Source organism: Rhea pennata, chromosome 2 (genome assembly GCF_028389875.1).
Source record: "Rhea pennata isolate bPtePen1 chromosome 2, bPtePen1.pri, whole genome shotgun sequence".
Lineage (NCBI taxonomy): Eukaryota > Metazoa > Chordata > Aves > Rheiformes > Rheidae > Rhea > Rhea pennata.
Genome location: NC_084664.1, coordinates 22948883 through 22963857, shown reverse-complemented (window position 1 = coordinate 22963857; position 14975 = coordinate 22948883). Strand labels below are relative to the sequence as shown.

The 14975-nt window shown below is 42.7% G+C and overlaps 1 protein-coding gene across 1 annotated transcript in view; it reads right to left on the bottom strand.

Annotated features, from left to right (window-relative positions):
- The window catches only part of CUBN (cubilin), a 142788-nt gene that overhangs the window by 118299 nt on the left and 9514 nt on the right, over positions 1-14975 (bottom strand). The window contains exons 9-20 of the mRNA XM_062569066.1: positions 14381-14512; positions 13360-13455; positions 12642-12763; positions 10365-10551; positions 8711-8829; positions 7077-7311; positions 5518-5699; positions 5165-5327; positions 4772-4962; positions 1548-1704; positions 748-926; positions 65-227 (exon numbers count right to left, since the gene is read on the bottom strand). Of these exons, the coding sequence (XP_062425050.1) occupies positions 65-227; positions 748-926; positions 1548-1704; positions 4772-4962; positions 5165-5327; positions 5518-5699; positions 7077-7311; positions 8711-8829; positions 10365-10551; positions 12642-12763; positions 13360-13455; positions 14381-14512 (1926 nt within the window). The remainder of the gene's footprint in view (positions 1-64; positions 228-747; positions 927-1547; positions 1705-4771; positions 4963-5164; positions 5328-5517; positions 5700-7076; positions 7312-8710; positions 8830-10364; positions 10552-12641; positions 12764-13359; positions 13456-14380; positions 14513-14975) is intronic.

Genomic DNA, 14975 nt, shown 5'->3' with positions numbered 1-14975 from the left:
TCGGCCAGTGATTTCAGCAAATAAAAAAAACTTGGAAAGTCACACATGCACACAAAATCCTTACCTATATCTAATGGCCAGTACTCAGCTCTGAAGCCAAGGTTGGTAAGAGAGGAAGCTCTGAATCTGACATAGAGATAGTTCCGTGTAGACTGTACTCGAGATGGTATGGCTGTACCACAGTATTTCCCCAGAAGAGGAGAGTCTGCACTGTTGCCATCTCTGACCTAAAGAACAGTATATTCAAAATATCCCATCTATTGTATTAAAGTAGTAAGCATAAATGAAGTCACAAGAGCGATATAAAAGAGGGCCTTAGCAAGTCAAACCCTACGCTCAGTTCAGCATGGTTTGTACCACAGGCACATACAATGCAGCCTCACGACTGCCAGAGAAGGGCTGTCCCAGCCGAAGGGCATTCAGATGGAGAAAAGCTGAGATCCTACACCTTCAACAGTAGCGGCACACAGATCTCCAAAACCAGGCCTGTCTGTTCAAAGACATCTGATACTCAACACTGACTTCTCTATTTATCAAAATGATGATACTATCTTTGGAGAACAAAAAAAAGGTGTGAGCTCCTCTGGTGAAGCTGGGAAAGGTGTTATAACTGCTGTAAAGCAGATGCTTATCTGTCAAACTCTGCATGAATTTTCAATTCTGATTTGGTTGAGATGAGCATGAGAAGGAGAGTATAGATATGAATCGATCTGAGTAAATCATAGTATATGTGTATTGTTTTTTTACCTCAACGTAGTCCGAATCACAAGTGGTTGTATTTCGAATGTCAAAGTCGATGAAGTTAAGAATCACCATTTTGCCATCTGGCTGGGAGATGATCCACTCACAGATCTTCAGGTAAGAGGACCTTCTGGGGTAATAAGGTGAACGGATGGTACCTGCTCCAGACAGGGAGCCTCCACAGGCTGCAAACAGACATCAAGAGACAATAGTTGTGATGAATGGTTTCAAGAGATTACTACTGTGATGTCTATCAAATATCTCTTTAAAGTTAGAAGAAAACCACTCCCACAAGCCTACAGTCTCACAGCATCTACTATGGGTCATCCAGGTAGGATTAAGAATGGATTTAAAAGAACTTATTGCTGATACAGTTGCTCAAATATGTATATCTGAGGATGGAAGACCAAGGCAATTCTGTCCATGGAAACTTATGCATTTGACTCACTTGTTTCAGAGAACTAAGTATGTTTGTTGGTGAATAAGAACTAAAAGAAAGGAATAATGAATGTAAACAGATGTAGACAGATTTATAACAGAGTTATGGTTACAGTGTTATATCATCTGTGGTATGTTAGTGATAAGTGATTTACTGTTGAAAGCAATAGTGAATATATTTTCAAATATAGTAGAAATGCCTACAGCAGACAATCTTAGCATTTCTAAAAATGGCAATAAATAAACAAATTGACTTTTTTGCTTTTGAAGTTTGTCGTAAATCCACTGTATGTATATCATAGCATAGAAATGACTAAAAGTGTCCAAGTTACAGATCGTTTACTGGGCAAGTCAACAGTTTCTCTTACCAACTTGGTAAACAGCCCTGAAACTAGCCCTTTGCACAGAAGCATCAGACTTGAACTTGATCCAGAGACTGTTGCTGTTAGAAGTGATTGGAGATAAAAATGTACTATGACAGAATTTATTAATAAGAGGAGACATCTCACTGTCACCATCTCGAACCTAAAAAAAGAAAAGATTGTTCAGCCTTCTTCATTAAAAACAAAAACAAAGAAATATCTTAGATCTTCAAAGTAGCGAGACGTGATATTTGGATGAAACTATATCTCAGAAGAACTGCTAAACAACAAAAAATAACTACTTATTTAGTAGAGGGCCAAAGGGTCGTTACAGTAATTGGCACAGACACTTCATTTATGAGACCTCAGAGAAAGGCCTGGGTGATACCAGACCCTCTCCCCACTGTCCTCAGATATTAGGGTGCAACAGAACATTAACTCTCTGAATCACAGCTTTAGCACAGTTTGGGGCATGTGCTTCCAAAGTGTTTTCTTTGGTTTCAAAGGGACAGGTAAGGTGCACGGATGGTGAAAAGCTATGAAATTTTTGCCAGGATTGTATGATTTCCTTGCTTTGGCCTTGAAGTCCCCACTAATCTTTCACTGGCATTTCCCCAGAAGGAGCATCACACGCATACCGCAGCTCACTAACAGGAGGTGTGACTCTGAGGCCCCAAGGCAGTAAAAACACAGCTATACTGAAACCTTTTCCTTATTTTATCTGAAACCAATAATGACAGTGAATCTACAGGAGGGAATCACTTCCAGCAGAAAGTAACTTCTGCACTGCCTCTGGACTCACCTGACAGTAACCAACTCGCTAATCAAAGGAGAAATGTGTGTTGAGAATTTTACCAGGAGCTAAAGATCTAGGGGACTAGGAGGCAGAGAGAGCTGCACTGCCTAACATCTGGCCCTGAACCCCCAGCCAGGGGGTAAGAGTAGGCGCACCGCGAAAGCAAGGCAGAGCCCTGCTGGGCCGAGGCACTGCGGGGTGAGGAGCTCTGAAGACCCTCCGAGGTGCCCATCTCATGCCAGCAGGGAAGCCAAATGCTCCCAAAGTTTCTCCTGAAAAGAAAATGGCTCTTTCTTTTTTCTGCTGTAGAACTGGCAACAGCTGGAGCTGCTCTTAGTTGCACATACATGCAATCAACCCCAAACAGCCGTTCCAGTGAAGTCACCGCAAGGCCAGGAATAGCCAGGGTTTCCCCATCGCCACATCCTCTGCCCTGCTCAGCTCTCCTTGGTCTTGGTGGCATCTTCTCGAAGTGACAAAACAACTGTCTGGGAGTGATTTTTAAAGTAACCCGAGCAGCCAAAGGCTATCTCCCGAGTTGGGCTTTGCTGCAAAGCCCAGGGAGTGGACGCTTCAGAGCGCAGGAGCAGCGCGTGTGTCACAGCACGTCCTGGGGCAGGGCGCCGGGCTTTGGTCGGGCCGCGTGTTCCCGGGGCCGAAAGCGCCGGCCCGATTGCTCAGCGCTGGACGGAGCCGGCAGGAAGAGGAGGAGGAGGAGGATGGGAGACAGGCGGAGAGAAACGCGGGGGAGCCCGCCGCTCGGCAAACAGCAAGGTAAACGCCTGGCTGAATTAATACCCACTGGTTGCATTCAACAGAAATGGTTTTGTTTCTCTGGCTGCTGTGAATTTAGCTGCTTTTCTGCCAGCAATTAGGCAAGAGGAGTACCAGGCCAGACAAACAAAAGCTGTCTGTTTTCATTAAACACACTTCCCCTCTCACGGCAGAAATTAATTACACTTCATTCCAACCAAAGTCTCTGAATTAGAGGACGAGGGAAGGGAACGATGTTAACACAATAACAAATCTGTTAAAAACAGATTAACTAAGCTGAGCTCACAGGAACCTATTCCGAGTTTGGTCAAAAAAGATTAAAAACAAAGCAAAGCAAAACCCGCATTACCACTGTAGCTGCGTAGCCCTGCAATGCAGTATTGCCCTTGCTACTAACAGGCCATAAGCCTAAACTCTGCACCGAATTTGCAAGGCCTCGGGACCGAGGCTGGTCACACATGCTCTGTTTGAACTTTTCTTGACCTGCCACAGCTCTTCTTTACTTGCTTTAGCTGTGGTAGCAATTCCTCTAATTGCCCAGGTGTCTAAGGCTCCTGTTTGACTCCTGCTTATCTGCGCGTGGGGCAACCACAGTTCTGCAGCCGGCGGCTACTCTGTGCAGAACGCGGCACGAAGCGGCGCGGCCAGAGGGGCCCGGGGCGCGTGCGGGGCAGAACGGCCGTGGGGCTGTAGCGGAGGGGCACGGGCTCTGCACTGAGACCCACAGCCACCCGTGTCGTCGTCCCCCCCGGCCGGGAGCCCCACGTAGCTCGCCCGGCGCCAGGTGAGGAAGTGCAGAGCGGGAGCTGCACGGGGCTGGTTTTAGGGGGAGCAAAGAGAACAACGAAGTGGCATCCAGCACGCCTGAAAGGCACCGTATTCGCTAAATCCAAGTGCAAAACGGAGCTGAAGACCAGTGAAGAAAGAGCGAGGGGTAAAAAGTGTGTTAGCAAACACGTAACAAAGCCCTCAGGTGGATGCTAGACAACATCAACACCGTATTCCTCCCCGGGAAGGACGCCGGGGCTGAGGCCTCCTGGTGCTGGGCTCTGCAGGAGCCCCAGGGACTGACGGCGGGGGCCAGAGCCGCAGCAGAAGGGCGAGCACAGCTCCAGGAAAGAGAGAGGCTAAGAGGTGCGTTACGATTCTAACCGTATTTTTACTATTACTTTTTCTGTATAGAAGTATTCTGACTGCACTACTATTTTTTTTTCTTTTTCTGTATTAATTGGACCTAGATAATAATGATTCCTAGACTCTTTTCAATTATTCTAACAATAAATTCTTGTGTGTGTGTGTATGTATATGTGCACGTATATAAGTTGTGCTTCCTTTTTGCCCATTAACAAGATCTTGAGCATAACAGCATGACTCCAGAAAATGCTACATAGTGGCTGAGGAATTAGTTATATTTTGCTTGCATTGGGTATGCATTCACCAAAGGTTTAGTATCATGTACAGCTGACTGAGGATTGGTGTAATGCTAGACTGATTTTCTGATGTTCTGCTCTTTCAGACCCTGTGCCTTTTGGACCCTACTGAACTGGTATATTTACTTCCTTGATTAATGTCTATTCTTGCAGCAAGACAGAAATTATGCAGCATAGTTTTGTACACATATGTAATCAACCTTTCATCTCAGTTGCTTATGAAAAGTCACCTCAATATAATTCGATGAACAACCAGTGTGACTCTCCAGCTCCATATGGGTGAAGTTGAGGTATACTTTTTCATCCTCTGGTTGTCTGATAATGTAGATACACTGTCGGTTGTTAATGTAAGGGTTAGGCCAGAACGGGGACATGATAACTCCTTCACTATCTGTGTAATTTCCTCCACAATTTGTATCTGCTATATTAAGAAAAAAAGAAAATTAGTTGAGATATTCACAAGTATCATAAGGCTTTCAGCTTAGGCTGCTTCTGTACAAGGGCTGCAAATCAAAGAGGTTCCTGTATTACTAAATTGTGGGTGCTTATCACATCCATTCATGTCCTGTTGGCTATATCGTGGGAATGTCACAGTCCAAAGCTTAATGCTGAATTTAACTTACCAGGTGATGTTGTATAGACGATGTGGAAGCCTTTATCGGTAACTGAGTCATCAGAGTGAAAGTGAATCCATGCGTACGGGCCAGTGGTTTGGAGTGGGGGGGGAGACCCCGTGCTACAGTATTTACCGAGGACTGGGTCTTGTGGAAGGAGCCCATCTCGAATCTAAATGGAATGATAAATCAGTGACTCCGTCAGTATCTCCTTGACTAGGCTAAGTAAGTAAAAATGAACATTTGACCCAGGATTTAATTTTCAAACATTCCTCTTCTGTACATAGAGAAAAGTTTTGAAATATCTTGTTCTGCAGTAAGATTGCCATAAAGTGTTGTCATAATTCACAAGGAAGCTTTACCTCTAGATGGTCATAGCTGCAGTTTTCATGGTGTTCTAGGCTTAGCGTGCCAAAGGCAAATGTGATGAGGAGGCCGGGACTGGTTGAGATGGTCCAGAAACAGTCTCTATTAGTAGGATAGTTACCTGGGTATCCTGGAGAGCTTATCGAGCCATAAGTACCTGTCAGTTCACCACCACATTCTAAAAGAAAAGAAATACCACACAACAGTTTTTAATGTTGCATGTCAAGTCAAAAGTTGAACTGTCCTATAGTGTCAAAATTAGGTACCACTTCAGGAACTAGAGTAAATTCAGAAAACACAATCAAACAAACAAGTTACTTCTTTATTTAAATTTTGTAATTAATTCTACAACTCAGGTAATAAAAGTAGATCCCCAAATATTTCATAATCTGCACAGCAAAAGAAATATTCCTTCACAGTTATAATGGAAATATCATTAGGAGAATGATCAACACCATTTAATTTAGAAATGGAATGCCTGGTGTTTTGGATTAGATCTACAAAATTAATCAGAATTTCTATACTTTATAAACATAGTCTCCATGTTTTGCCCTAGCATAAGACCTTTCTCATTTAAAATATGTGTATATATATACACACACACTTTTAATTGCAGGAAAGGCTATTTTATGTACTTAGAGTAAGAGAAAATCTCTCTCCATGAACAGTTGGGTAATATTAAGGGTGACTTGTGTATTATATCTAAGGCATAGCTTGTTTAGTCACATCTATACCTTTCCTTCTCTGTTTTTTGTCTTTCAGAAGATCTGCTTTCAATTTTCAGTATCGTCATTCATCAACCTGTAATCACCCATCTTATAATGTCAATTGAAAGAGAGAAAAAAAGAAAAACTTTAAAAGAGCACTTCCAAGTGTGTGGAAATTAAGAAACTGTTCCACCTCTGAGTTTTCTGTACTTCTTTCACTATGGTTCCTTCAAGGTGGAGCTCAGATCATGCACATTTTTGTTTCTAGAGAAACACTGTGCCGTGAAGTGAATTTCATAGTGCACAAGATGATTTGGGGTTTGTCTCAAGAAATGTTCTGTCAAGCCTTCTGGGAGAAACACATATGTGATGCTGTCAAGAATTATGGCATTGAACTACAGTAAATCGTACTAAAAATCTCACAGATCATTTAAAGTAATCTGATACTATCATGTTTGAAAGCATAGTGTACCCTCTTGAGCCTCTTGTAAACTGTAAAAGGCAAAAAAAAGAAGGTAACTTGCCTGCTCAAAATACTAGATACTTCTGGGAGGAAAAAGGATTAATTAAAAGAACAGTATCTCCAGGAATGCATGCACTTTTGGGGATTCCTCACGGGAAGCATAAAGCAGCCTTAAAAGCTAAGGTAAGATATCAGCAGAAAAGTATTCATGCAGAGGCCTAAAGCTGGATTTTTAACATCTTAAAAATAACATAACATTTCAACCTTACTCATTAGTAAAATACTGCCCTACGGCTACTGATTTTTCCCAATGAGAAAAATAAATCATTCATTTTGTTCCGTAAGAGTGAATGTGCTAAATAACCTGAGAGTACATCAAACTTACCAGGATCCCGAGATTCCCAGTGAACAGTGAAACCTCCAGCTGTAATGGTGTGGTCTGAATAGAACCAAAAATAGAGGGAGTGGTGGGAACTGGAAAGCTCTGCGGGAGGCGAGGAACCGCAGTATTTCCCCAGCATGTGTGCTGATGCTGATGCCCCATCATGGATTTGAAGGAAGTCGGAGTTGCAATCATTACTTGCCTCCAGTTGGAAGAATGGGAAACTAATATGCAGAATCTAAAAGGAAGTGGCAAAATATGAAACCAGTCTTTTCCATCTGCTGAGATACCCGTTACGCAGTAATTTTGCATGAAGCAGGTATACTTGTTCATATAGTTGAGGGCATCCACAAACTTTGGAGCCATTGCTTGAAAAGATCCAGGATAGAAGAAGATATTACAGAATTTCAAAGGTCAAAACACAAGCAAGTAGGAAAGAATTTCGACAGGGGACTTGTCTAGGAAGAACATTCTTCCTATAAACTAATAATTATTACCATTTGCCTGTGTGTGCTATATACTACAGTGTGAAAGGCTTGAAACGGAGAATAAAATATTTTATTCTTGGTTTCCCATGGTGTTTTCTCACATGAGATAGTTAAAATTTCTCACCATTTCTGTGGTTGAAATATTGTTGTGGGAATTAAAAATGAAATGTTTTTGTGCATATCAATTCTGTGAACAGAATTCTCTAGACAAATAGTGGCATACACAGCTTTACATGAGTTCAGATCCCCCACTGATGTGTTTAAATGCAGCTCTGCTGAAGACCCTGATGGCTCTCAGACTTAAAGCAGAGGATCTGTCACATGCATATAATGCTGTGTAAACCACCAGCAGTTTATACAGTACATATTCAGTATATTAAGCAGTATAAACCACTAGAGGTTTATAGAACTACTTAATTCATTCCCTTGCAGAGTCAAAAATAGATCAAACAATTAGATCCCAAGCAAGAAGTCCCATGCTAGAGGGTGAATAACATGTTTTACAGTTGTTAGTTATAACCCAAGTAGAAATGTTAATTGCAAATCAGCATCAGAATATACATTTGAGTATAACATTTAAAAATTAATCCTTAAAAAAACTCAAGTGCTTTTGATTGCACAGAGCCATTGACTGTATGAATTCATCATTCCAAATTCAGGGACTCAGCAATCAGAAACGGAAAATTGTTCTAGGGGTCACTTAGCCCATGAACCAACTGCAGAGCATTTCTCATGCAGCCCTTCACAGTTTAAAGCTGTGTAAGAGCTGTGTAAAGCAATCTATAGATTGCAGTAGGTGATGTCAACTCTCATAAATATATTAGAAACCTCCAGTCACTTGGGATGTTTTCTTAAGGTCTTATTTTCGGAGGCAGTGATTGTAGGAATAAATAAATTCTAACGTTCTGCCAAAAACAAGCAAACAAGCAAAAAAAACCCTTGAAGACAGGACCCAGGCAAAGTCTTAGGCTTGGGAATCTGAAGGCTCATAAGAACCTAAAACTGACTCTTTTTGCACAGCTGTTTATTCCAAGGGGCTTGGATCGTGATATTGGAGTATGTGGCATGAGGACGGCTGTGTTTGCTCCAATGAGCTGAGCTGAGGGGTCCCGCAGAGTGAGGTTTTCTTTAACCTGAGCTCTATTTTACCTTGTTGGGATTAGTTTGAATAACCCAAGCACAGCTGACGCTATTATCGTACCGCTGGCTGCTTGGGTTGTTAGGGTAACTGAAGGTCCCTCTGGAGCCCGAAAGGTATCCTCCACAAACTGCAGGAAGAGAGATTAAATTAAATTAATTAATTTGGGCTATCACTATATAGACTGAAATAAAACCAAACTTTCTAACATAGCTTTGGCTTGCTGAACATTTTAAATAAGGGTGAAAGATACTTCTGTAAAGGACTCTTTTTACGGTTTCCTCTAAAGTGGAGTGACACCAAAGGAAAAAAGAATAAAATTACTCTTTCAGAGAAAAGTAGCTCATAGCAGTTATTCTTCAGATGTTTCATAGTCCTATTTATCCTTTAGGATCAGATTTATGGGCCTGATAACATTGCTTCTGCTATACCCTGGTCTCTTCTCTCACTGAGCCATTTGATGAATGGGAGCTGTGGAGTGGGAATCCTAAACTGCTAGGGAAAAATATGGCTGTAAAGCGCCCAAAATACAATGAAGAGCACAGACATAAAACAAGCTGCTGCAGTTTAACGCTCAACTGATGCTAATGAAATACTCGGTTCTCCTCAGCAATCTGAAATGAAATATATTGGCTCGGGGAGTGGTAAAAAATAAAATTTTGTTTGAAATGTCCACCTGAAATACCTCACCATCTCTGAATCAGATTCAGAACTATCATGTCATAAAATTTATTTTTCCCTCTCAATTAGGAACTAAAACAAAGATTGATACATTAAAATTTCTCACTGGACAGAAACCGGCTTTCTATCCTTTCTCTTATGAATAGCTAAAAAATTGCTTTTTCCACATATATATGCTTAATAATAGAAATTATTGATTAAAAATCAAAAGAAATAGGAAGGAACCTGCAACAGCTATAAAGCAGGACAGATTTCATAGTGGCTCAATGAAAGGTTTACATTCTCTGTTCTGTGCCAAATTAATAATCTGCTTTCTTCACAGCAAGCTGCAGTAAATAAGAGCCATCTGACAGATGGATGCCACAGGGACACCCGCTGGAATGCTATCTTGACCTTGTTTAATTAAAATTTATGGGGGAAAAAAAAAGAAGGTAAATAAAGAAAGATGTTGAGAAACAATGCTAAAGGCAGGACCCTGCAGTCACTTTATAAGACTCCAAGTCCTCCAGCTTCACAGGTAACATTTCTTTCATAACATTTCTGTTTGCAACCTTTTCTGGCTTTTCACGTCGACTGAAGATGTCAGGACCTCTTAGCTTTGCAATGAACAAGAGGAACAGTTTGCACGAAACAGAAACAATATTATATTCTCCTGTAAATCTGCTGTCTTATCAAATCATCGCTCCCATTTGGCTTAGTGTTGACACGTTCAGGGTTTGGTATTTGTCAGGGTTCTTGAGAGCGGAAGTCTGATCGTAGGATGTCTGGGGTCCAGCCAAGGCCAGGAGGCCTGCAGCCGGCCTCGGGGTCGTGCTGCACCGCTCGGCAAGGGCGCTTCGGCCGAGCTCTGCCTCGGGGGGCTTCGGGTCGGGCCCTGCGCTCCGCTACCCCCCGTCCTCGGGGCGGACCCGGGGCGGACCCACGCGGAGCACGGGCTCGCGGGAGCCGGGCGCCCGTCCCCGCGCAGAGGGCTCCCCGCCGTACCGTGCTGGGCGTGCTGGCACTGCGGCCCCGTCCAGGCGCCGGTGCACTCGCACGAGTACCCGCCGACCCCGTCGGTGCAGCTCCCCCCGTTCTGGCAGGGGTTGCTGGCGCACTCGTCGATATTCTCCGTGCAGTTGGGGCCCGTCCAGCCCCCGTTGCACACGCAGAAATAGCCGGAGATCGTTGCCTGCAGGTATAAACAAATGCAATAAACTCAGCGAACGTGGGTTGTCAAAAGGAATCAGAAAGAGTGATGTTTACGCTTGCTTTATGTGGAGATTTCAGAGCAAAGAAATAAATCATTTGGCATTTAATGGTCTTGATGGTAATTGGTAATAAACCCCAAACTTAACCAGATAATGTAGCGTTTTGCTTCTCCTATTATTTCTCTGCAGAGCCACTTCAAATGACTTTTTAAAAAGTCAGAATCTGTATTTATTTAGCCATTCCTAAAACTGTTTGCTTGGCTTTGAAATTATCACCCTAGAAACAAATCAATCTGATTATCTAAACCTTATAAATAACAAGCCAAGACAACAGTGGTTTATAAATCATTCGAAGCCTGTTCTCTGGGAAGTCTACATTTCAGTTACATTGGCTGGTACTTGTCTTTTCACCTTGAGAGATATTAAACAGGAACATTTTCATTGCCTTCTCTTGTTATTACTTATTCTGTATTTCTCTTTTTCCTTCCTTACATTTTCTTTTGTCTCAACCTTCACTACTTCTCCTTATAAGCAAGTCTTTCTGTATCTCTAATTATTTTAATGTCTAATGTCCAGTTTCCTTATATTTCTTATTTTTTACAGGAAACACAGAATATGGTATTCCAAGATATGTGCTACCAATCCCACCTTCGATGCTGTAAAATCAATGTACTATATTCCCTACTATTTCCTTTCCCATTCTGTGTTCATAGCCTCTGTGTCTTGAACAGACATTTTTACAGTAATAGAAAAGTCTTTTTTCTGTATATTTAGTTTATGGATAGAATGGTTCTTTAGAAGATAAAAAGGTTCCTTCTGATCTGGGTTGCTTGATATTTAATTAACATTACATTTCATCTGTCATTATACTGGACAAATATAGTTTTTGTGTTCCTCTATTTAATTATATACTTCTGTAGTCCCATTATTGGAGTATGTACCTCATTATCTTTAAGGAGTAGTGTTGTAGTCATGATGGTCTAAGGTTGTGTGTAGGGAAACATTTACGGGAAGCAAATCTTTTATTAGACCAACTGATAGAGTTAGAAAAAGTGGATGAGATCTGCACATAGAAGGCTTCTTCAGTATTTGAGAGAAAAGACAGTAGGTACTTATGGAGAAGACGATGAGGGGTGGTGGTGAGGGGTGGAGTGGGGATGAGGAGATCATCTCCATCAACACAGAAAGTGGGAGAAGAGGGAGATAATGTATCATAAATGCATTTTCCCCCTGCCTTCCAGCATCATCAAAAGGAGGATACATGCAAGCAAATGTGGACAAACAGGATCAGACTCTACTGGAACAACAAGTTCAACATTTGCTAATGTATCTCCAAAGCCATCCTAATAAACATCCTCCACAACAGAATTATCAAAATTCCCAGGTCAGCAGTGTGGACTTCCCTGGACACAGCACACCAGTTCAGGGAGACAAAGCCTTCGTAGAGTCTACGTGGACAAACTAAATGGTCACTATGAATGAGAATGAATTCACATTCCCATTCAGTGAAGGATGGAAATGCTCAGCCACCAGTGGAATACCACCGGTTCACATGAAGCCACCCCTCTGTGTCCGTGCACACAGCCTGAGATTCAAGGGGGATTCTCAGAAGATGAACAGAGGAACAGAAAGATTAAAACAAGAACAGAAATATGTAATTGTACTAGATCGAGGGGTCATCAGACATGTTGGTTTTATTACTATGGGTAACTCCTCCATGATCCCAGCTGGTGAATTTCTTCCCTGTCCCACCAAGGATGGCCATTCATCAGCCCTCCCTGCCAGCATCCTGCCACTGCCCTGGGAGCCTGGCGGTAGCCAGCTCAGTAGTGGCAGACTGCTCATTAGTGCCTAAGGTTGCTGCCTCTACTCCAGGCACGAAGAAATGCCTTGTGTGCCCAGAAACTCCTCTAATTTCCCCAGGTGTGTCGGTTGATTTCTCGCTCCCCACTGACCTTGCCTCATTATCTCTGATGTGTCTGCGCTCAGATTTCAGTCCCACCAGGCTCCTTGGTGTTAGTGGCTATATCCACATCATGTTGTCTCCAACTATGAAGGGTCCAGCACTTACCAAACACTGCCCATTGGCACAAGGGTTTTGCAGCTGACAGATGTCACTGAGAGGGGAGCACCCATTTGGTCCATATCCACTCCCAGTGTACCCAGGCGTGCAGGAACAAAATGGCATTGCCCCTTGCGAGATGAGACAAAAAGGATACAGTAACTATTTCAGTCCTTGTTATAATAACAGTGCCAACCTTGTCAGAAGAAGTCCTTCACATTTTCAAGCAGAGCCTTTATATAATTTTAAGTTATTTTTTCTTTTGGTACTTTCCCCAGTCAGTGTCCAGTTTGATCATGAAAAGATCACTAGAATTGCTTTGGGTAACAGAGAGCCCAAGGTCAGCTTGGCAGGAAGTGATGGAAGCAGTCCATCACTTGGAAGTCCATCACAAGCTTCACAATGGAAGCAGAAGATATTTGTGGAACAGAGAAAAATGGTAAATTCAGCTGAAACTGGAAAACTGCATAGAAGGGAAATGGTGAAAATCTCCACATCCATAATAGGAAATCTGCAGTTCCCTGATGGTGGAACTGCAGATGGTAAATATGTTGCTGCCAGTGCTGGTTTTAGCTGACCTGCCTGCACCTTTCCTTGGATAAGGCAAAACTGACTGTGGAGAAGGGGCTGCAATATAAATATGGTGCTACAAAGTGGGTACAGCCTAATCAAACCCTCTTCAAAATTCACACTGGTATTACTCACAGTCCTTCAAAAGGCACCATACCTGGACCAGGGGTACAAGCTGCCAAAGGATGGCACCCTCCGTTATTTATTGAGCAGATGTCAACTTGGGTACATGTTTGTCCATCTCCCTCATAACCTGCTCAGAGTAAAATCTTAGTTAGTCTGTAACAAACCACGTTCTCCCAGATCAACAGCAAAACACTCCGAGTCTTCTACAGTTAAAAAGTCAGGATAACCACTGGAGTAAAACACGGCATATTTATTGTGGTTCCTACACTGCAGTAGATTCTGGTCTTGATTGAATCTTTACTCCATTTTAGAAAAGCAGTATATTTTATATATATATATATATATATATATAATATATATATATATGTAGTCTATGCGCTTCTGTGTGTGTGTGCATATAAAATACGTTGATACTACCAAACGCAGGCAAGGTCAGGGTGAGACCGCAGGAGCCCAGGTGTCAGCTGCAGCGTGCTGCCTGCCCTGGGCTCCGGCGACCACCCGCATGGGCTCGGCAGGGCGGCCGCAGTGGCCGGGGCTGCCGGCAGCTCTCGAGCCCCTGCCGCGGGGTTCGCCAGCACCCTGCCGCTGTGGCACCGCTCCTCAGGGCCTGGCCCACGTCCTCCCCGCAGCTCCGCTGGGGCCACATGTCTGGCACCGTGACAGCCCTTCGGTGCTCAGCACTGTCACGAGCTGCGGTCAATTGCCGTTGAAGTAGAGGAGGTCAACTAGAAACACTTTTTCTTGCTAGCACTTTTACCATTGATTGCATGCATCTCGTAAAGCATTTTAATCAATAAACCACAAATTATGTAGACATAAATTGCTACTTCCACTGTTCTATCTGCACTGCAGTGGAAGTGCTGCTTCCTTAGCAGCATTCGGAGAGTGACTCTGAGTGCTGTATTACAGTATTGCTTTGAGCCTATGAGATTTTTTTATGTAAAACCAAACTACATCTTCTTAACTATACCATGAAAAGGCTCAAATGTGCTGAATCTACATCTTTTAAGCCAGTCCATGATTTTACCAACATATCCCCATGATTTTACCTGGTGGACAGAGACCGCAGTGGAAGGATCCCATTGTGTTGATACACTGAACCATCGGTGCTGTTGAGCAGCCTCCATTATTACTTTCACATTCATCAATGTCTTGGCAACTGTAGCCATTTCCTTGCCAGCCTAAAAAGAAGCACAAGAGAGACATTAACATGGAAAATGCCTGTCCTTTCCTTTTCTTCATTGACCATATCTTTCTTAGCATAAGAAAGATACTACTTTTTAATAACACAAGTGTGTAAGAACTGTTCCTCTCCTAACTGATGCAAATTAAAGCTGGCCTACAAAACAGGTTACAAACACAATAGGGAGGAGGTATGTGTGAGAACCCCTTATTTTAACTGTAATCTGGATATTCCAGGACCAAACACATCTACACGTAAAGATTAGGCTGATTTAGCACATGCATGTACAGTTTCCAGCAAAGGCTCATTCTAACCCTGGCTAAATACTTCACATCTTCATATCACCTTTTATACACACTACCTACCTGACTCAGAAAGATTAGTCATAGATTTTAAGGCTTGAAGGGTCTATGAAAGTGTTAGTTATGCCTTAGGGCAGGGTGCATACAGGCATGGAGGCA